This window comes from Hypomesus transpacificus, chromosome 17 (assembly GCF_021917145.1).
Source record: "Hypomesus transpacificus isolate Combined female chromosome 17, fHypTra1, whole genome shotgun sequence".
NCBI lineage: Eukaryota > Metazoa > Chordata > Actinopteri > Osmeriformes > Osmeridae > Hypomesus > Hypomesus transpacificus.
The window spans coordinates 1033969-1056843 of NC_061076.1; the positions used below are offsets into that span (position 1 = coordinate 1033969).

Genomic DNA, 22875 nt, shown 5'->3' on the forward strand with positions numbered 1-22875 from the left:
ATAAGACTATAAAAACATGTTATAAAAATAACTTTATATATAAATATATTTCTCAAATACGTTTTAATGATTTATTCATTCATTTGAGAGATAATACGTTGCTGTGCTAGACTACTTGTACAATATAAATAGTCTTCTATGCCAAGTCTTCAGAAAAGGCTTCTTGAGAGCAAAATCAAGACAAATAAATGAATAACATCGCAGTGTGAAATAATGTGTAAATGATTTGATTCCATCCAAACTGTACGCCAGTTCATCCTCTTGCAGTAGAAGTGTTCATCCTCACAGTGAAAGCAGACAGACAGATGGACAGCTCTTCAGTTTGCCTGTGCTGCAGGGTTAAAGATTCTGGATATGAGACAGCTTCTATAGAGGCTGTGGCTGTGAGTGTGTGTGTGTGTGTGTATATAAAACGGTCTACAACTCAGAAAGACGACAGAGAGATGTTGTGAGGCAAAGTAAATATTATTTTCTGAGGGATGAACAGATTGATTCAGATTAGATCCATGGTCTGTAATCAGTAAAGACTGATAAGTGGTGCTAGCACTTCTAATATATATATCACTTCAGTGATCTTGATACCTCTCTCTCATCTACTATTGATCCCTCTCTTGTTACCTCTCTCTCTCACACTACCTCGCTCTCTCTCTCTTGCTTTCTTCCACGTGCGTGTGTGTGTGTGTGTGTGTGTGTGTGTGTGTGTGAGTGTGTGTGTGTGTGTGAGTGTGTGTGTGAAGGATACAGAAAGCTGGTGGTCAGCAGATGGAGGTGAGTGGGGGGCAGTGGGGGCAGGGACTCCATTAGAGCGTCAGCCCGGACTCTCTGCTCCTCAGATGGAGGGGGGTGGAGGACACTGCTCTGGAGCTGGGAAAGAAAGGAAGAGGAGATGGGGAGGAGAGGGAGAGGAGAGGAAGAGGAGAGGAGAAGGAGAGGGGGAGGAGAGGAAGAGGACAGGGGGAGAGGAAGAGGAAAACCAATTGAGTAGTGAGAGAGAACGGTGTAGGGTTAACCAAGAGAGAGAGAGACAGAGAGACAGAGAGAGGGGACGACAGGGAGAGAGAGACACAGAGAGAGACACAGAGAGAGAGAGAGAGAGAGAGAGAGAGAGAAGGGGGACGACAGGGAGAGAGACGCAGAGAGAGAGAGAGAGAGAGAGAGAGAGAGAGAGAGAGAGAGAGAGCGAGGACTACAGGGAGAGAGAGACACAGAAAGAGAGAGAGAGAGAGAGGACGACAGGGAGAGAGACACACACAGAGAGAGAGAGAGAGAGGACGACAGAGAGATGACAGACAGCAGCTTGGTGGTGATAGAAGCTGTGAGAGGTTTAAATAAGAACAATCTCCCATGAGATCATCTTTGATCCAACAACCCCTCTCACTCTCACATCTAGTCTCTATGTCTCTCCCTCTCAAACACACACACACATCACAGCCCTGTCTGTGAGGCACAAAGGAAACGCAGCAAACAGCAGAAGATGGTGAGGAGGGAGAGAAAACGTTCCAGAACACTGTCACTTCCTGTCCAGAACACCGTCACTTCCTGTCACTCTGAAGACAGGCAGTGAGAGGGACTTAATGAAGCACTGTTTCCTGTCTGGACACACTGTGGAAGATACTGCGTGTGTACTGTATGTGTGTGTATACCTGTGTGAGCAGCAGTGTGTGTGTGTGTGTGTGTACCTGTGTGAGCAGCTGTGTGTGTGTGTGTACCTGTGTGAGCAGCAGTGTGTGTGTGTGTGTGTACCTGTGTGAGCAGCAGAGAGAGGGCCTGTGTGCTCTGCTCCTCCAGCTCCTCCAGTCCTCTCGTCTCCACAGCGTCCAGCACCTTCCTCAGGTGTGGCTCCCACATCACCACACTGCTGCCTGCTGCCACCAGCTGCACTCACACACACACACACACACACACACACACACAGCCTGCTCAGCCTGGTAACATTGCTGTGTATGTGGTGTGTATGTGGTGTGTGTGTGTGTTACCAGGCTTAGCAGGGTGAGACTGGCAGGGTGTAGCAGGCAGGTTTCTCCAGAGTGGAGGAGAGAGTGGAGGAGGAGACGACACCAGGGCTGACTCGCCACATGCTGGGCTAGAGACGGGCGGAGGAGGACAAGGAGACAGAGGGAGGGGGAGAGGGAGAGAGACATAGGGAGACAGAGGGATAGAGAAGGAGAGAGAGGGAGGGAGAGAGGGAGAGAGACATAGGGAGACAGAGGGAGAGAGAAGGAGAGAGGGAGAGAGAGACAGAGGGAGAGACAGAGGGAAAGGAGAAATTGAAAGAGTGAATTAAACTGACAGAGACAAAGAAAAGTCTCAGCCAGTCTAAGATCATCAGTGCTCCTTTTTTCTCACCTCTATAGACAAGCCTACATCCCTGTCAGACAAAGTTAGGTACCTGTGAGAGGACTCCTCCTCTGCAGGTAGGCCAGTAGAGAACCCAGACAGCTCACAGACACCCTGAGCACCACATGCTGCTTCTGAGGGGGGAGGGGGGGAGAGGGGAGAGAGAGGGAGGTCAGAGAGAGGAGGTGTTGACAGTTATATTCAGTTATATAAGGAAACAAAAGTGTGAGTGTGTTTGATGGAGAAAGAGAGAGGAAGCCAAGACATACAAACCTACTTAGACCGACATGAGTGAGAAACATATATATGCACATAACCATAGAGTCAAAAGTGGGAGTGATGACAGGAACAGTGTGAGGAGATAAAGGGAGGGAGGAATAAAAATAGAGAGATGAGAGAGAAGGCACACTGATGTGGAGAGGTACTGAACAGAGAAAGAGACAGAGAGAAAGGAGAGAGAGAGGACAGAGAGAGGACAGAGAAGAGAGAGGGGAGAGAGAGAAAGGAGAGGAGAGAGGAGAGACAGAGAGAGAGGGAGAGAAAGAGACAGAGAGAAAGGAGAGAGAGAGGACAGAGAAGAGAGAGGGGAGAGAGAGAGGGGGAGAGAGAGAGAGAGAGAGAGAGAGAGGAGAGAGAGAGAGGAGAGAGAGAGAGGAGAGAGGAGAGAGGAGAGAGAGAGGAGAGAGAGAGGAGAGAGAGAGAGGAGAGAGAGAGGAGAGACAGAGGAGAGAGGAGAAAGAGGAGAGGAGGTTAATAATGTGTTGCCCACCCCTAACAGGCCACACTGAGCACACCAGAAATAGTCTGCTGGGCCAGACAGCTGTATAGCAGAGGGCCAGAGAGAGAGAAGATTAGGAGAAGACATGAGAGAGAGAGGGATAAGGGGATGACATGGACAGGAGAGGAGTGGAGGATGGAGAGGAGAGAGGGAAGAGGAGGCTTATAGCACTGGGTGCTCTGTGACCTCAGATCTCTGGACACATTAGAACATCTCTCCCTCCTCCTCTCCCTCCTCCTCTCCCTCCTCCTCTCTTCTCTGTAGCTACAGATCTCTGAAGCCAGTAGAGCAGTGGTATGTATGTGCATGTTTGTGTGTATGTGTGCATGAGCATCTGCACTTGTGTCTCTCTCCCCCGTAGCCTTGTGTGTGTGTGCGCATACATAAATACATATGCATGTGTGAAGCATGCTTGTCTGTATGAATGTGTGTCTAAGTGTGTCTATGAGTGTGTGTGTGTGTATGAGTGTGTGTGTGTGGAGTACCTGCAGCAGCAGGCTGTAGAGAGCAGTGGCCAGGCGCAGGGCCCCAGAGGAGCCCAGGGGGTAGAGACAGCTGTCAGCGCCCCCTACGGGCCTGGAGCCAGACCCAGGGCCCACAGCCACACACAGCAGCTCTGAGGACACATCCACATCCAGCACCGCCTGCAGCAGCTTCAGAGAGCTGGCTGGGGGAGAGGAGAAGGAGATGAGAGGAGAAGGAGGAGGAGGAGGGATGAGAGGAGAAGGGGGAGGGATGAGAGAAGGGAGGAGGAGGGATGAGAGGAGAAGGAGATGAGAGGAGAAGGAGGGATGAGAGGAGAAGGAGATGAGAAGAGAAGGAGATGAGAGGAGAAGGAGATGAGAAGGAGATGAGAGGAGAAGGAGATGAGAGGAGAAGGAGATGAGAGGAGAAGGAGGGATGAGAGGAGAAGGAGATGAGAGGAGAAGGAGATGAGAAGGAGATGAGAGGAGAAGGAGGAGGGATGAGAGGAGAAGGAGATGAGAGGAGAAGGAGGGATGAGAGGAGAAGGAGATGAGAGGAGAAGGAGATGAGAGGAGAAGGAGATGAGAGGAGAAGGAGGAGGGATGAGAGGAGAAGGAGATGAGAGGAGAAGGAGATGAGAGGAGAAGGAGGAGGGATGAGAGGAGAAGGAGGAGGGATGAGAGGAGAAGGAGGAGGGATGAGAGGAGAAGGAGATGAGAAGGAGGAGGGATGAGAGGAGAAGGAGGGATGAGAGGAGAAGGAGGAGGGATGAGAGGAGAAGGAGGAGGGATGAGAGGAGAAGGAGGAGGGATGAGAGGAGAAGGAGGGATGAGAGGAGAAGGAGGAGGGATGAGAGGAGAAGGAGGAGGGATGAGAGGAGAAGGAGGGATGGGGAGTCAGATGGCTGAGCGGTGAGGAAGTCGGGCTAGTAATCAGAAGGTTGCCGGATCGATTCCCCGCCGTGCCTTATGACGTTGTGTCCTTGGGCAAGGCAATTCACCCTACTTGCCTCGGGGGGAATGTCCCTGTACTTACTGTAAGTCGCTCTGGATAAGAGCGTCTGCTAAATGACTAAATGAGAGGAGACTGGAGAAGAGAAGACAGAAGGAGGAGAAAGGAGGGTAGTGTAGAAGGGTCAGACGAAGATGAGATCAGATAAAGAGAGAAGGATGGACAGACTGTAAAGAGGAAGAAGGACTAGTTACACCCAGAGAGACCTGGAGGTCAGTAGCTAAACTCTTCACTCACACTCACTGACACACTGCAGCTCCCAGGGGGTGCAGAGAGTCAAAGATGTGAGAGACAGTGTGTGTGAGAGTGTGTGTGAGAGTGTGTGTGTGTCTCCAAAAGAGTGATAGAAGAGCTGTAAGAGGACAGAGGAAAAGGAAAGGGTGAGAGGGAGATAAATGAAGTGACAGTTTGAAAGAAGAGAGAGACAGATTGGAGAGACAGAGAGCCAGAGAGAGAGAGGAGAGACAGAGAGAGGAGAGACAGAGAGCCAGAGAGAGGAGAGGAGAGAGGAGACATAGAGAGGAGAGCTCCTATCTCAGGTCCTGCACCAGTTAAAACACTGCTCACATGGCAGTGAAGCAATAGAGATACTCACCCAATAGGAGTTGAGTTGGGCTATGTAGTTAGAAATGATCCAGTGGTTAGTTAAGATAGTTAGCCAGTGGATGTTTAACAAGTTGTGTAGTTGTAGACCCAGTAGTAGTTGTGTAGTTACCCAGCAGCAGAGTGTGTGTGTGGGTCTTCCTGCAGAGTAGAGTCTGAACCATACTCTCCAGGTTCAGACTGATTCTCGTGTGGACCTGAACAACACAATAACAACACAATAACTCAACAACACAGAACACAATGCCCAACACCACAACCTAATACTGTACATAACGCAACACCGTCACCACAGCAACGGCACAGAACACAACAGACTCTAGGGACGCACCAAAATATTTTGTTACAAAAATGGCCACGCGGCAAAGAGACACTTTGTATGAGTCATGCCTGAGGGTGAGCAGAGATCTATATAAGACACCGTGTCTGAGAAGTCTGGGTTCTGTCTTCCAGTCAGTAGGAGAACACGCTGGGTTCTGTCTTCCAGTCAGTAGGAGAACGAGAAGACATTGCTTCAAAACTGATATAGAATCATTTCAAATGAGTGTTGCTCAGTCGATCGGGCCCCACAGAACCAATGACAGAACCCCTAACTTTGTGATCTGCTTCATTATCTTCCAGGCTGGCGTCAATCCAAACCCAGATCAGAGGATCTGGGAGAGCTGTGAGAGAGGAGCTGGGCTGTGGAGACTGGGCCCTGAGTGAGTTTGGAAATGAGGGTTTTAGCTGAGACCCTAGACACTGGAGAGATCTGCCAGTATCCATGACGATATGGCTTTCTTGTGCTGCAGCCTGGAACACTCCTCTGTGTGTGTGTGTGTGTGTGTGCAGTCTGTTAAAGCAGTGTGTGTGTGGAGCATCCAAGCTTCCTGTGATGATTGTGTGGTGTGTAGCGTGCAGTCTGTGTGTGTGTAGCGTGCAGTCTCTGTGTGTGTAGCATGCAGTCTGTGTGTGTGTAGCATGCAGTCTGTGTGTGTGTAGCGTGCAGTCTGTGTGTGTGTAGCGTGCAGTCTGTGTGTGTGTAGCATGCAGTCTGTGTGTGTGTAGCGTGCAGTCTGTGTGTGTGTAGCGTGCAGTCTGTGTGTGTGTAGCGTGCAGTCTGTGTGTGTGTAGCATGCAGTCTGTGTGTGTGTAGCGTGCAGTCTGTGTGTGTGTAGCGTGCAGTCTGTGTGTGTGTAGCGTGCAGTCTGTGTGTGTGTAGCATGCAGTCTGTGTTTGTGTAGCATGCAGTCTGTGTGTGTGTAGCGTGCAGTCTGTGTGTGTGTAGCGTGCAGTCTGTGTGTAGCGTGCAGTCTGTGTGTAGCGTGCAGTCTGTGTGTGTGTAGCGTGCAGTCTGTGTGTGTGTAGCATGCAGTCTGTGTGTGTGTAGCGTGCAGTCTGTGTGTGTGTAGCGTGCAGTCTGTGTGTGTGTAGCATGCAGTCTGTGTGTGTGTAGCATGCAGTCTGTGTGTGTGTAGCGTGCAGTCTGTGTGTGTGTAGCATGCAGTCTGTGTGTGTGTAGCGTGCAGTCTGTGTGTGTGTAGCGTGCAGTCTGTGTGTGTGTAGCGTGCAGTCTGTGTGTGTGTAGCGTGCAGTCTGTGTGTGTGTAGCTGTACCTGGCTGGAGAGTGTGTGTTGCAGGGTGACCAGGGAGGACAGGAGCAGGCGAGCACGACATAGCAGGGCGCAGGACGGAGAGAGGGAGGGAGAGAGGGAGGGAGAGAGGGAGGGAGAGAGGGTGGAGGAGGAGAGGATGGCTTGTAGTTGATTCATTAGTCCAGTGTTGCTCAGCAACATGGACACAGCTGAGGAGAGAAGGACAGACAGACAGTATACCATCAGTGTGTCCATGTGTGTGTGCAGGGTTTTCCTGCATAGAGAACATTTGGGCGCGTGCCTAAGCCAGTTTCCCGAGCGCCTATGCCAAATCCAGAGCGCCTAAGGCAACAAAAAAGCTGTGTTCATCACGTGTGCAGTGCATGTCAGCGAATATGTTCTCAATAGTATGTTTCAAGTAGGCTACAGCCGAACCCTCGTTCTGTTTTGATCAATAGTAATCGAGTTGATCTTGTCTGATCAATAAGCAACTGTGAGGTGTGCGAATGGACAGAGCGGCCAGTGAACTGTCGCTCCGCTGCGAGGGCCAGCCCGACGTGCACGAACACACCTGAACAAATGCTAATGACATTTCCACTCAAAATGCTCAAATGTAGTTTGCATATACTGTATATGTAAAGAGGTCAACCTTTATAATCTTTGAACCATACATAATAGCACCATGGGCTTTGGACTATTGTCAATCTATAAGCTTATCTATTTTAGTCTAAAGTGGAAGCAAAATGATTTCCTCAAGGATAGCCTCCATTATTTATGAAATGGTAAAAAAATTAAAATAGATGTCTGCTAATAAGGTGACCCGGTGTGCGTGTGTGTGTGTCTACGTGTGTGTGCGTATGCGTGTGTCCACGTGTGTGTGTGTGCGTGTGTCCATGTGTGTGTGTCCATGTGTGTGTGTGTGTGTGTGTGTGTCCACGTGTGTGTGTGTGCGTGTGTCCATGTGTGTGTGTCCATGTGTGTGTGTGTGTCCATGTGTGTCCATGTGTGTGTGTGTGTGTGTGTGTGGGTGCGTGTGTCTATGTGTGTGTGTGTCCTTGTGTGTGTGTGTGTCCATGTGTGTGTCCGTGTGTGTGTGTCCGTGTGTGTGTGTGTGTCCATGTGTGTGTGTGTGTCAGGGTTCTTGCAGGTTTCAGTAAGTCAAATTTAAGACCTTTTTAAGACATTTTAAGACCATAGAGATTTAAATTTAAGACCTACACAACGCATTACCCGAAAAATATTTAAATCAAAAGACTGAAAAAAACATGTAATTTCTATGAATGGAATTCATTTAAATTAAAAGAAGCATACATTTAATTTACAGATAAAGCAATCACATTAGTAACCAAATTGAATATTTTTGGGGCAAAGTTTGCAGCGAGCCTGGAGCTGGGTAGTGCTTGTAACCAACAGCGGAAATCGCTGTGATCTCTAACCATAGGTGCGTTCGACTTCATGCAGCGCCGGCGTCGTCTGCAGCCGGCTGTGCCGCTGCATGAATTCAGTCCATGTCGAATGCAACTCATGTCTCGTTGAAAGTACACTTTCCCATTTTCCACACGTCACCGAATTTTAACAAACTCTGAGGAAGCGCAGACGTATTTCGCATGCAGGTATTGCAGTTATCACAGGATTTGTAGTTTTATCCCCGCGTACGGCTATCCTCCAGAAAGAAATACAACACACCAAACCAACGTTTGGACGGCAGCGTTCTGCTGGTTTTGTTTGTAGCAAAGACTCGCTTTGTAGGCTACGACTCAATACTTTTTTGCTACCTTGTAATAACTTTCTGCAGCCTGCGTGTCTGGAAATTAACGAGGGTAATACCTTTTTAAGACATGACAAAATGAAATTTAAGACCTCGGATGAAAATAGGGACGCTTTTAAGACTCTTTAAGGCCTTAAATTTAAAGTTACGAATTTAAGACTTTTTAAAACTTTTTAAGACCCCACGGGAACCCTGGTGTGTGTGTCACCTCCATCACCACAGTGAGCTGGAGGCAGGCTGAGGCAGTGTGTGTGTGTGTGTCACCTCCATCACCACAGTGAACTGGAGGCAGGCTGAGGCAGTGTGTGTGTGTGTCACCTCCATCACCACAGTGAGCTGGAGGCAGGCTGAGGCAGTGTGTGTGTGTGTGTCACCTCCATCACCACAGTGAGCCGGAGGCAGGCTGAGGCAGTGTGTGTGTGTGTCACCTCCATCACCACAGTGAGCTGGAGGCAGGCTGAGGCAGTGTGTGTGTGTGTCACCTCCATCACCACAGTGAGCTGGAGGCAGGCTGAGGCAGTGTGTGTGTGTGTCACCTCCATCACCACAGTGAGCTGGAGGCAGGCTGAGGCAGTGTGTGTGTGTGTCACCTCCATCACCACAGTGAGCTGGAGGCAGGCTGAGGCAGTGTGTGTGTGTGTCACCTCCATCACCACAGTGAGCTGGAGGCAGGCTGAGGCAGTGTGTGTGTGTGTGTCACCTCCATCACCACAGTGAGCTGGAGGCAGGCTGAGGCAGTGTGTGTGTGTGTCACCTCCATCACCACAGTGAGCTGGAGGCAGGCTGAGGCAGTGTGTGTGTGTGTCACCTCCATCACCACAGTGAGCTGGAGGCAGGCTGAGGCAGTGTGTGTGTGTGTCACCTCCATCACCACAGTGAGCTGGAGGCAGGCTGAGGCAGTGTGTGTGTGTGTCACCTCCATCACCACAGTGAGCTGGAGGCAGGCTGAGGCAGTGTGTGTGTGTGTGTCACCTCCATCACCACAGTGAGCTGGAGGCAGGCTGAGGCAGTGTGTGTGTGTGTGTCACCTCCATCACCACAGTGAGCTGGAGGCAGGCTGAGGCAGTGTGTGTGTGTGTCACCTCCATCACCACAGTGAGCTGGAGGCAGGCTGAGGCAGTGTGTGTGTGTGTGTCACCTCCATCACCACAGTGAGCTGGAGGCAGGCTGAGGCAGTGTGTGTGTGTGTGTCACCTCCATCACCACAGTGAGCCGGAGGCAGGCTGAGGCAGTGTGTGTGTGTGTCACCTCCATCACCACAGTGAGCTGGAGGCAGGCTGAGGCAGTGTGTGTGTGTGTCACCTCCATCACCACAGTGAGCTGGAGGCAGGCTGAGGCAGTGTGTGTGTGTGTCACCTCCATCACCACAGTGAGCTGGAGGCAGGCTGAGGCAGTGTGTGTGTGTGTCACCTCCATCACCACAGTGAGCTGGAGGCAGGCTGAGGCAGTGTGTGTGTGTGTCACCTCCATCACCACAGTGAGCTGGAGGCAGGCTGAGGCAGTGTGTGTGTGTGTGTCACCTCCATCACCACAGTGAGCTGGAGGCAGGCTGAGGCAGTGTGTGTGTGTGTCACCTCCATCACCACAGTGAGCTGGAGGCAGGCTGAGGCAGTGTGTGTGTGTGTCACCTCCATCACCACAGTGAGCTGGAGGCAGGCTGAGGCAGTGTGTGTGTGTGTCACCTCCATCACCACAGTGAGCTGGAGGCAGGCTGAGGCAGTGTGTGTGTGTGTCACCTCCATCACCACAGTGAGCTGGAGGCAGGCTGAGGCAGTGTGTGTGTGTGTGTCACCTCCATCACCACAGTGAGCTGGAGGCAGGCTGAGGCAGTGTGTGTGTGTGTGTCACCTCCATCACCACAGTGAGCTGGAGGCAGGCTGAGGCAGTGTGTGTGTGTGTCACCTCCATCACCACAGTGAGCTGGAGGCAGGCTGAGGCAGTGTGTGTGTGTGTGTCACCTCCATCACCACAGTGAGCTGGAGGCAGGCTGAGGCAGTGTGTGTGTGTGTGTCACCTCCATCACCACAGTGAGCTGGAGGCAGGCTGAGGCAGTGTGTGTGTGTGTCACCTCCATCACCACAGTGAGCTGGAGGCAGGCTGAGGCAGTGTGTGTGTGTGTGTCACCTCCATCACCACAGTGAGCTGGAGGCAGGCTGAGGCAGTGTGTGTGTGTGTGTCACCTCCATCACCACAGTGAGCTGGAGGCAGGCTGAGGCAGTGTGTGTGTGTGTCACCTCCATCACCACAGTGAGCTGGAGGCAGGCTGAGGCAGTGTGTGTGTGTGTCACCTCCATCACCACAGTGAGCTGGAGGCAGGCTGAGGCAGTGTGTGTGTGTGTCACCTCCATCACCACAGTGAGCTGGAGGCAGGCTGAGGCAGTGTGTGTGTGTGTGTCACCTCCATCACCACAGTGAGCTGGAGGCAGGCTGAGGCAGTGTGTGTGTGTGTGTCACCTCCATCACCACAGTGAGCTGGAGGCAGGCTGAGGCAGTGTGTGTGTGTGTCACCTCCATCACCACAGTGAGCTGGAGGCAGGCTGAGGCAGTGTGTGTGTGTGTCACCTCCATCACCACAGTGAGCTGGAGGCAGGCTGAGGCAGTGTGTGTGTGTGTGTCACCTCCATCACCACAGTGAGCTGGAGGCAGGCTGAGGCAGTGTGTGTGTGTGTCACCTCCATCACCACAGTGAGCTGGAGGCAGGCTGAGGCAGTGTGTGTGTGTGTGTCACCTCCATCACCACAGTGAGCTGGAGGCAGGCTGAGGCAGTGTGTGTGTGTGTGTCACCTCCATCACCACAGTGAGCTGGAGGCAGGCTGAGGCAGTGTGTGTGTGTGTGTCACCTCCATCACCACAGTGAGCTGGAGGCAGGCTGAGGCAGTGTGTGTGTGTGTGTCACCTCCATCACCACAGTGAGCTGGAGGCAGGCTGAGGCAGTGTGTGTGTGTGTGTCACCTCCATCACCACAGTGAGCTGGAGGCAGGCTGAGGCAGTGTGTGTGTGTGTGTCACCTCCATCACCACAGTGAGCTGGAGGCAGGCTGAGGCAGTGTGTGTGTGTGTGTCACCTCCATCACCACAGTGAGCTGGAGGCAGGCTGAGGCAGTGTGTGTGTGTGTCACCTCCATCACCACAGTGAGCTGGAGGCAGGCTGAGGCAGTGTGTGTGTGTGTCACCTCCATCACCACAGTGAGCTGGAGGCAGGCTGAGGCAGTTTGTGTGTGTGTGTCACCTCCATCACCACAGTGAGCTGGAGGCAGGCTGAGGCAGTGTGTGTGTGTGTGTCACCTCCATCACCACAGTGAGCTGGAGGCAGGCTGAGGCAGGTCACCTCCATCACCACAGCTGGAGGCAGGCTGTGTGTGTGTGTGTGTCACCTCCATCACCACAGTGAGCTGGAGGCAGGCTGAGGCAGTGTGTGTGTGTCCCCTCCATCACCACAGTGAGCTGGAGGCAGGCTGAGGCAGTGTGTGTGTGTGTGTCACCTCCATCACCACAGTGAGCTGGAGGCAGGCTGAGGCAGTGTGTGTGTGTGTGTCACCTCCATCACCACAGTGAGCTGGAGGCAGGCTGAGGCAGTGTGTGTGTGTGTGTCACCTCCATCACCACAGTGAGCTGGAGGCAGGCTGAGGCAGTGTGTGTGTGTGTGTCACCTCCATCACCACAGTGAGCTGGAGGCAGGCTGAGGCAGTGTGTGTGTGTGTGTCACCTCCATCACCACAGTGAGCTGGAGGCAGGCTGAGGCAGTGTGTGTGTGTGTGTGTCACCTCCATCACCACAGTGAGCTGGAGGCAGGCTGAGGCAGTGTGTGTGTGTGTGTGTCACCTCCATCACCACAGTGAGCTGGAGGCAGGCTGAGGCAGCAGTGCAGGAAGGTGAAGGCCGGCAGCAGAGACTCTGTGTTGGTGGGCTGCAACTTCCCTGCCAAGGTACTGACTGTACACACACGCACACGCACGCGCACACACGCACGCACACACACACACACACACACACAAGCACACGGACATGAGAAAGACCAAGAGAGTGAAATAGTGAAAGAGGAAGAAAGTGAAACAGAAGAGAGAGGCACATAGCAAGAACAGAGAGGAACAGAGAGTATCTGTGGAGCCTATACCTCCATCCTGTCCCAGCCTGCAGGGGACCTGTCATACAGGCTGCTAAGGTGGGGTGGTGGGGGGGCAGGGTGGTGGGGGGGCAGGGTGGTGGTGGACTGGCTGGGGCAGGGTGGTGTGGGGGCAGGGGCAGGGTGGTGGTGGACTGGCTGGGGCAGGGTGGTGGGGGGGCAGGGGCAGGGTGGTGGTGGACTGGCTGGGGCAGGGTGGTGGTGGACTGGCTGGGGCAGGGTGGTGGACTGGCTGGGGCAGGGTGGTGGTGGACTGGCTGGGGCAGGGTGGTGGGGGGGGCAGGGGCAGGGTGGTGGTGGACTGGCTGGGGCAGGGTGGTGGGGGGGCAGGGTGGTGGTGGACTGGCTGGGGCAGGGTGGTGGTGGACTGGCTGGGGCAGGGTGGTGGGGGGGCAGGGGCAGGGTGGTGGTGGACTGGCTGGGGCAGGGTAGTGGGGGGGCAGGGTGGTGGTGGACTGGCTGGGGCAGGGTGGTGGTGGACTGGCTGGGGCATGGTGGTGGGGGGGCAGGGGCAGGGTGGTGGTGGACTGGCTGGGGCAGGGTGGTGGTGGACTGGCTGGGGCAGGGTGGTGGACTGGCTGGGGCAGGGTGGTGGTGGACTGGCTGGGGCAGGGTGGTGGTGGACTGGCTGGGGCAGGGTGGTGGACTGGCTGGGGCAGGGTGGTGGTGGACTGGCTGGGGCAGGGTGGTGGTGGACTGGCTGGGGCAGGGTGGTGGACTGGCTGGGGCAGGGTGGTGGTGGACTGGCTGGGGCAGGGTGGTGGTGGACTGGCTGGGGTAGGGTGGTGGTGGAATAGCTGGGGCAGGGTGGTGGGGCAGGGTGGTGGGGCAGGGTGGTGGTGGTGGGGATTCATTTCCTGTTAGTTTCACGTATAGCTACAACAAGAGCTTGTTCCTCTGCAGCGAGGTAGAGAACTGTCACTGAGCTGACAAGTAAGGAAGTGCAGCACCGACACTGACTGAAGATCAGTGTGTTTGACCCCTGGGACGAGCCTGTGACCTCCGACCCTGTGCCCTGACCGTGGTAGAGCAGCTTGAAGTGGGTTCCGTCCGTGTCACTGTCAGCCGGAGCCCGTCTGGTCTGGGTCACACACAGCAGCCTCAGGACCAGGGAGAGAGAGTCCACACCTAGAGGAGAGAGGGGAGAAGCAGAGAGAGAGAAAGGGAGAGGGAGGAGAGAGCAGGGTGAGAGAGAGCAGGGAGGGAGAGGGAGGAGAGAGCAGGGAGAGAGGGAGGAGAGAGCAGGGAGGGAGAGGGAGGAGAGAGCAGGGAGAGAGGGAGGAGAGAGCAGGGAGGGAGAGAGCAGGGAGGGAGAGAGGAGAGAGCAGGGAGGGAGAGAGCAGGGAGGGAGAGAGGAGGGAGGGAGAGAGGAGAGAGCAGGGTGGGAGAGAGCAGGGAGGGAGAGAGCAGGGAGGGAGAGAGGAGAGAGCAGGGAAGGAGAGGAGAGAGCAGGGAAGGAGAGGAGAGAGCAGGGAAGGAGAGGAGAGAGCAGGGAAGGAGAGGAGAGAGCAGGGAAGGAGAGGAGAGAGCAGAGAAGGAGAGGAGAGAGCAGGGAGGGAGAGGGAGAAAGAAAATTACATTAAAGCAGAAGTATGTAAAAGAAAAAGTGGAGGGAATATGAAGAGAAGGCAGGCAGACAGGATGAACCCGTGGCGAGGGAGGATTAAAGCAGACCCTCATCTACATTTTCTCCTCCACTCCATCACCCCCAGGAATACTTCTCTAAAGGGTAGCTCATATAAAGTATATATGAATGATAATTCCTCATATGGTGTAGGCAAGGAGGAGCAGAGAAGAGGAGACAGGAGGAGAGGGTAGAGGACAAAGTGGATGGGTGTGTGTGTGTGAGTGTGTGTGTGCGTGCGTGCGTGTGTGTGTGCGTGTGTGCGTGTGTGTGTGTGTGACTCACCCTGGCCTGGCCCCTCCAGGGTGAGTCTCTGCAGCACCTGGAGCAGGGTGGGGGGGAGGAGGGCGGCCAGGCTGGCATCACAGCTTCCCCTGCTCTGCAGGAACACCTCCAGCAGGGCCAAGGCCCGCTCTGCCAGGGGCCCCTCCCTGGTACACACCAGGCCCTGGTACAAAGACAGCAGGATGGAAGTGGACCTGGATAGTGTGTGGAGGACAGTGGAGGGGAGGGAGGTGAGCAGGGTCTCACCAGCATGGTCAGGATGACTGAGGGGTTCTTCTCCATCAGAGCCAGCAGGACAGCGCTCTCCTGGTCCTGGGCCTGGTCCTGGTCAACAGTTTGGGTCGATCACATTTTAATCAGGTCAAAGTTTCGGTCAAAAAAATACTAGTTTTTCCAACATTTTACAAAAACACGTTTCTTATCACCCACTTAAGGGGAAAAGCATAGAGCAAATGTGAGCACCCTCCACATTCTAGACAGCCTGTCTGTGTCTATGACAGCTCCCAGACTCTCCCAGACTCTCCCAGACTCTCCCAGACTCTCCCAGAATCTCCCAGACTCTCCCAGACGCTCCCAGACACTCCCAGACTCTCCCAGACTCTCCCAGACTCTCCAGACTCTCCCAGACTCTCCCAGACTCTCCCAGACTCTCCCAGAATCTCCCAGACTCTCCCAGACTCTCCCAGACTCTCCCAGACTCTCCCAGACGCTCCCAGACTCTCCCAGACGCACCCTGCCCTCGGGCTGCTCTGGAGCCACGTCTGGCTCCCTGGTCTGGTGGCTCAGCCACAGCTCCAGGATCTGGGCTCCAAAGCCCTGGGCCAGCTCAGGGTAGCGGTACAGGAAGTGGAGGAGGGGGGCGTGGTGGATGTAGAGGGAGGAGAGGCAGGGGCTGGAGGCCAGGGTCTTACTGATGCTGTTCAGAGGAGCCTGGAGGGAGGAGGGGGGGAGGGAAGAGGAGAGGGGGGAGGAGAGAGATAGAGATGAACAGAGGTTGGGAGAGGAAGAGGGGGAGGAGAGAGATAGAGATGAACAGAGGTTGGGAGAGGAAGAGGGGGAGGAGAGAGATAGAGATGAACAGAGGTTGGGAGAGGAAGAGGGGGGAGGAAAGAGATAGAGATGAACAGAGGTTGGGAGAGGAAGAGGGGGAGGATGAGTGGCAGTAACAGAGAGAGCTTATGAATTGATCTGATTTCATACTACAAAGGGATTCATTTAATCTTCCAGTCAGAGAGAGCGAGAAAACAAGCAAGGAGGAGGAGAGAGAGAGCGAGCGAGGGGGAGGAGAGAGAGAGCGAGCGAGGGGGAGGAGAGAGAGAGCGCGCGAGGGGGAGGAGAGAGAGAGCGAGGGGGAGGAGAGAGCGAGCGAGGGGGAGGAGAGAGAGCGAGCGAGGGGGAGGAGAGAGAGACTGTGTGTGTGTGAGCAGCGTTACCCAGGCGAGAGGGGGGCTGCGGTCCTGAGTGGCAGCCAGCAGGTAGAGGGCAGCTCTGAGCACCCAGGGGGGCGGGGGGGGGGCCGTGCCCCTGCTGCTGGACTGAACACAGCAGCCCACACACACTGGAGAACACTGTGGAGTCAGGAAGCAGCCTGCAACACACACACAGAGGTACACACACACACACACAGACAGACAGCCTGTATGTATGGGCCTGAGGGGGATTGTGTGTGTTTACGTATCTCATAGTGTGTGAAGCTGTCTCCATGCTGCAGTGCTGGGTTGCTCTGGGTCCTCAGTGTGTGTGTGTGTGTGTGTGTGTGTACCTGTCTCCATGCTGCAGGGCCAGCTGCAGCATCAGGAGCAGGCAGTGCTGGGTGGCCCTGGGGCCAGCAGAGGGGGGGTGTGTCCCCGGGGCCTCAGCCAGCAGAGAGGGCCAGTCTGACACACGCACACACAGAGCAGGCAGCACGCACCCCAACACACTGTCCACCTCCTCCTGGTCTGGGAGCACACACAGGGGGTGAGTCAGTACCTGTCTGTGCTGTGTGGGTGAGTCAGTACCTGTGTGTGTGTGCTGTCTGAGTGAGTCAGTACCTGTGTGTGTGTGCTGTGTGGGTGAGTCAGTACCTGTGTGTGTGTGGTGTCTGGGTGAGTCAGTACCTGTGTGTGTGCTGTCTGAGTGAGTCAGTACCTGTGTGTGCTGTGTGGGTGAGTCAGTACCTGTGTGTGTGTGTGCTGTCTGGGTGAGTCAGTACCTGTGTGTGGTGTGTGCTGTGTGGGTGAGTCAGTACCTGTGTGTGTGTGTGCTGTCTGGGTGAGTCAGTACCTGTGTGTGTGTGTGCTGTGTGGGTGAGTCAGTACCTGTGTGTGGTGTGTGCTGTCTGGGTGAGTCAGTACCTGTGTGTGTGTGTGCTGTGTGGGTGAGTCAGTACCTGTCTGTGTGCTGTCTGGGTGAGTCAGTACCTGTCTGTGTGCTGTCTGGGTGAGTCAGTACCTGTGTGTGGTGTGTGCTGTGTGGGTGAGTCAGTACCTGTGTGTGTGTGTGCTGTCTGGGTGAGTCAGTACCTGTGTGTGTGTGTGCTGTGTGGGTGAGTCAGTACCTGTGTGTGTGCTGTGTGGGTGAGTCAGTACCTGTGTGTGCTGTGTGGGTGAGTCAGTACCTGTGTGTGTGCTGTGTGGGTGAGTCAGTACCTGTGTGTGCTGTGTGGGTGAGTCAGTACCTGTGTGTGTGTGTGCTGTGTGGGTGAGTCAGTACCTGTGTGTGTGCTGTGTGGGTGAGTCAGTACCTGTGTGTGCTGTGTGGGTGAGTCAGTAATGTACCTTGCTGCGGGGAGATCTGGGACAGCAGACACACACTGAGCTTCTGAATAAACACACTGCACGACACATTCAGAGAAGAGTTCCTGAGAGAGAGAGAAAGAGAGAGGTGGAGGAGAGAGAGAAAGAGAGAGATGGAGGAGAGAGAGGATAGAACACCATCATGATTTGTACGAGGTGAGCTTGTAAAAGTGAAAGAGAACAGAGTGGTTGTGTTATAAAGACAGCATTTCACTTCAGGTAAGAGCTCTGGGGATTCAGTTTCATTCCAGCTCACACACCAAAAGAACTCCCACACACACATACACACAGTCCCACACATACACACAGTCCCACACATACACACAGTCCCACACATACACACAGTCCCACACATACACACATGCGTTTACCAGACACGGGGAGAGAGATGTAGCTTGCCGACCACGAGGAGCCAGAAGTGACAGTAAAAGAATGGAGATCTAAGGCTTCATTGCTTGGTTATGCTCTGTTAGCCTGTGTGTGTGTGTGTGTGTGTGTGTTCTTCTGTTACCTGCCTCCTACACAGAGGAGAGCTTTGTGCTCCAGTGCCAGCCTGTAGAAACCAGAAGAGGCTGGAGAGAGGGAGGAAGAGGAGGAGAGGGAGGAGGAGGAGGAAGAGGAGGAGGAGGAGAGGAGGAGGAGGAAGAGAGGAGAGGAGGAGAGGGAGGAGGAAGAGGAGGAGGAGGAGAGGGAGGAGGAGGAGAGGGAGGAGGAGGGATATGGAGGAAAGAATGGGGAATAAATGGTAAGAGGAAGAGGTGATGAGTGACAAGGTAAACAAGGTTCTTGCATTGTCAAGTGCTATCTCATGTAGTCATGACATTACCCTGTGACCCCTGACCCTAGTGAACCTTTCTCGACCTCTGAGCTCACCCAGTTTGGCAGCGAAGCGGGGCATGAGCGTGGGCAGCAGGGAGAACTGGGACAGCAGGATGGAGTAGAAGTACTGCAGAACCTGAGGACTGGGAGAACTCTCACACTGCTTCTACACACACACACACACACACACACACATACATACACGCACACACACACACACACACACACGCACTGAGTCAACACAACCAACTATGAGTATAAATGTACTGTATGTGTGTGTGGAGTAGCAGCTCTCACAGTGACTGTGGGGATGCAGACAGAGTCACAGCTGTGCAGAAGACACACACACAGAGACTGGAGCGGGTCCTGACTCTGACTTTGACTCGAGGGAGCGGTGAACACGTTCTCCTTCAGCCCGGGCTCTGACGCACACTGCTCCGCAAGCCTGACACACACACACACATGCAGAGAGACACACACACTACTGAAAAGGACACATAACGTACAGTGAGTTGAGGTTCTTACTGTGTGCAGCCTACCTGCAAGCAGCCTGCAGGCAGACCAGGGCCTGAAGTAGAAAGCCCCCTGCCCTGGAGGCCTGGCTGTGGGCCTCACTGACCTTCACACTCCCCTGGAGACACAGGAGCGGGGAGGAGAACGCTTACAGAACAGGAGGAGCAGGAGAGAGGAGGAGAGAGAGAGGAGAGGGAGGAGAGGGAGGAGAGGAAGGAGAGGGAGGAGGAGAGGGAGGAGGAGAGGGAGGAGGAGAGGTAGGAGGAGAGGGAGGAGGAGAGATAGGAGGAGGAGACTCACAGGGCCTGGGCGGTGAGAGGAGGATGGTAGTGGCAGCTCAGCACACCTGGCTGTGATGGCCTCCACCAGCTTCTCCACAGCCTGGTGCTGCACCGGGCTGGACTGGTGCTGAAGCCTGCACACACACACAGGACTGAGTAGGAGAAAGTGTGTGTGTGTCACTGTGTGTGAGTGTCACTTTGTGTGTGTGTCACTGTGTGTGTGTGTGTACCTGAGCAGGGTGGCGGCAGTGCGTGCTGCCTGAGTGGCCACCTGCAGACTGGAGGAGGCCACGCCCCCTAACACCACCTCTGCCACCGCCAGGAACGCAGAGCCGCTGGGGAACAGACACACTCCTACGGGCTGTCTGCTCACACACACACACACACAGTGACTCACACACACACACAGTGACTCACACACACACACAGTGACTCACACACACACACACACACAGTGACTCACACACACACACTCAGACACACACACAGTGACTCACACACACACACACTCAGACACACACACACACACACTCACACACACACACAGTGACTCACACACACACACTCAGACACACACACAGTGACTCACACACACACACACACAGTGACTCACACACACACACAGTGACTCACACACACACACAGTGACTCACACACACACACACACACAGTGACTCACACACACACACACACACACACACACAGTGACTCACACACACACACTCAGACACACACACAGTGACTCACACACACACACACACAGTGACTCACACACACACACTCAGACACACACACACACTCACACACACACACAGTGACTCACACACACACACACACACACACACACAGTGACTCACACACACACACACACACAGTGACTCACACACACACACTCAGACACACACACAGTGACTCACACACACACACACACAGTGACTCACACACACACACTCAGACACACACACACACACACTCACACACACACACAGTGACTCACACACACACACTCAGACACACACACACACACACTCACACACACACACAGTGACTCACACACACACACTCAGACACACACACACACACACTCACACACACACACAGTGACTCACACACACACACTCAGACACACACACAGTGACTCACACACACACTCAGACACACACACTCACACACACACACAGTGACTCACACACACACACTCAGACACACACACACACACACTCACACACACACACAGTGACTCACACACACACACTCAGACACACACACACACACACACACTCACACACACACACAGTGACTCACACACACACACACACACAGTGACTCACACACACACACACACACACACACACAGTGACTCACACACACACACTCAGACACACACACAGTGACTCACACACACACACACACAGTGACTCACACACACACACTCAGACACACACACACACTCACACACACACACAGTGACTCACACACACACACACACACACACACACAGTGACTCACACACACACACACACACAGTGACTCACACACACACACTCAGACACACACACAGTGACTCACACACACACACACACAGTGACTCACACACACACACTCAGACACACACACACACACACTCACACACACACACAGTGACTCACACACACACACTCAGACACACACACACACACACTCACACACACACACAGTGACTCACACACACACACTCAGACACACACACACACACACTCACACACACACACAGTGACTCACACACACACACTCAGACACACACACAGTGACTCACACACACACTCAGACACACACACTCACACACACACACAGTGACTCACACACACACACTCAGACACACACACACACACACTCACACACACACACAGTGACTCACACACACACACTCAGACACACACACACACACACACACTCACACACACACACAGTGACTCACACACACACACACACACACGGGCTAAGGCTGACCTACATGCGGTTGGTACCTGCGTGTGTGTGCTGATGCTGCAACATGTGTGAGTACCCGTGTTGCCCCAACAACACCCTTGAAGCCAGACTGTTCACACACCTGCATACAGACTGTTCACACATCTGCATACAGCGTGTGTGTTTCTGTGTGTTTTAGGGATGCCACAATTCTCAATATAATATTGAACTTTTTGTTATGCGCTTGTGAAAAGCATTTCTTTATTTTTTGGTTTGATTTTAGCATTTAAATCTTTTCTCTGCGTTTTCTTCTCCCTGAATTCTCTCTAGCACTAAATTGGCAACACGATTCTACGCACTGAGGAAACGCCTTCACACAACTAGATATCCAATCACAGCTCTGTTCCATCCTGGGGCGGAGCCAGACGTCGTAAACGTCCCACATTTTTACCTGAAAGATTCAAGTCTTCTGAGAAACTTTAGTATTTTTATTTAAGATCTGTATATGTTTATTGTATGCACCTTCCTGCCACAGTCAATTCTGTGATTGTGTAAACTTACATGGCACATAAACCAAATTGTGATGTGTGTGTGGACCTCACCTCTCCAGTACCTCAGGGGTGATGTGTGTGTGTGTGTGTGGACCTCACCTCTCCAGGACCTCAGTGAGCAGCAGCAGGCCCTGTGTCTGCACCTCCAGGTTGGTCATCCTCAGAACCTGCTTCAGACTACACACCAGGGACTCAATACCTGACACACACACACATAAACACACACACACACAGACAGAGAGAGAGAGGGAAAGGAAGGGAGGGAGACAGATTGAATGAAGTGGAGCAGAAGGTGAGTGAGATTGTTTCTGGATGTGCTGGTGGCGACAACCTTTACCTCTATCAGCAGACACCGTGTATGAGTGTGTGTGTGTGTGTGATTGTGTGGGTGTGTGTGATTGTGTGATTATGTGGGTGTGAGAGATGTGTCTCACCATAAACAGAGTGACACTGGGAGAAGAAGAGCGGATCTTCAGTCAGCAGGAGCAGACTGCTGTGAACAGAGCACAGCAGAACCTCACTGGTGGTACACAGACACTCAAACAGGAACTCTGGACCAGGGACGAAGAGAGGGGAGGGGGAGGAGAGAGGGGGCAGGTAGAGGGGCAGGTTGAGGAGAGGGCCATGAGAGGGAGGAAGGAGTAGAGGAGCAGGGAGGACAAAGTAGGGTGTGTGTGTGTCGCCCACCAGGTACGTCTGCCAGGATGAAAGGGGAACAGTACTGAGTCGGGGAGTGAACCAGGATGGCCACCATACACTGGGCACTGGCAACCTGCAACACCTCATCCCCACTCAGCAGCAGCTACACACACACACGGGGAACACACACGGACGAGCACACACACAGACAAGCACACACGTTGTGTAATCATTACTCAACAGGTAATTTCATGACAGCCTCTGGTTAGGATCAGCTCTTCTGCTGCTAACACCTTCTTCAGTATTAGAGGCAGAGAGAGCTGGGGGGTAGTGGTCTGTGGGTCCTGGTCCTGGCCCTGGCCCGGGTCAGAACTGCTGTTCATCAGAAAGGAAACCACCTCTCCCAGCTTCAACAGCTGGAGCAGCAGACCTGGGACACACACACACACATATCCAAACATATAGGTCCACACACATACACACACACAGAGATACAGGTGCAAACACTGATTAGCCATCAGTAAATGGTCTGTATCACAGGTCCATATAGAGCAGTGAGCCGTCTCACCCAGACAGTTGATGGTGAGCTGTGGGCAGCACGCCTGCTCCAAGGTCTGCAGGAGCTGCATACACAGACGCTCTCTCAGGGGGCCGGGGAGGGACAGGGCCCCGAAAGGAGCGCCCCCAGACCCCCCAGCAGCGCCGCACACACGCTGCCACACGTAGAACAGAGACGTCTTCAGCCCCTCGTCTGGGTAGAGCAAGGCTGAGCACAGACGCT

The 22875-nt window shown here is 53.7% G+C and overlaps 2 protein-coding genes across 2 annotated transcripts; both read right to left on the reverse strand.

The window, feature by feature from the left end:
* Window positions 1–107: 107 nt before the first annotated feature.
* On the reverse strand, window positions 108–22236 carry LOC124479720 (meiosis inhibitor protein 1). Its single transcript, XM_047038590.1, is given in 26 exon segments — window positions 108–326; window positions 743–864; window positions 1744–1875; window positions 1977–2083; window positions 2390–2471; window positions 3601–3782; window positions 5307–5391; window positions 6790–6977; window positions 12358–12468; window positions 13679–13786; window positions 14568–14730; window positions 14814–14891; window positions 15300–15497; window positions 16001–16063; window positions 16065–16155; window positions 16330–16507; window positions 17327–17409; window positions 17856–17916; window positions 18218–18329; window positions 18461–18608; window positions 18703–18794; window positions 18977–19091; window positions 19188–19322; window positions 21555–21654; window positions 21890–22006; window positions 22143–22236. Coding segments are annotated over 26 exon segments (2991 nt in total). The 5' UTR covers window positions 22210–22236; the 3' UTR covers window positions 108–253.
* Window positions 22237–22306: 70 nt separating this feature from the next.
* LOC124479417 (meiosis inhibitor protein 1-like) lies at window positions 22307–22873 on the reverse strand (the record flags this gene model as incomplete). Its single annotated transcript, XM_047038160.1, has 2 exons — window positions 22307–22524; window positions 22663–22873. Coding segments are annotated over 2 exons (405 nt in total), but the record flags the coding sequence as incomplete, so codon positions are not given.
* Between the last annotated feature and the right edge of the window lie 2 nt (window positions 22874–22875).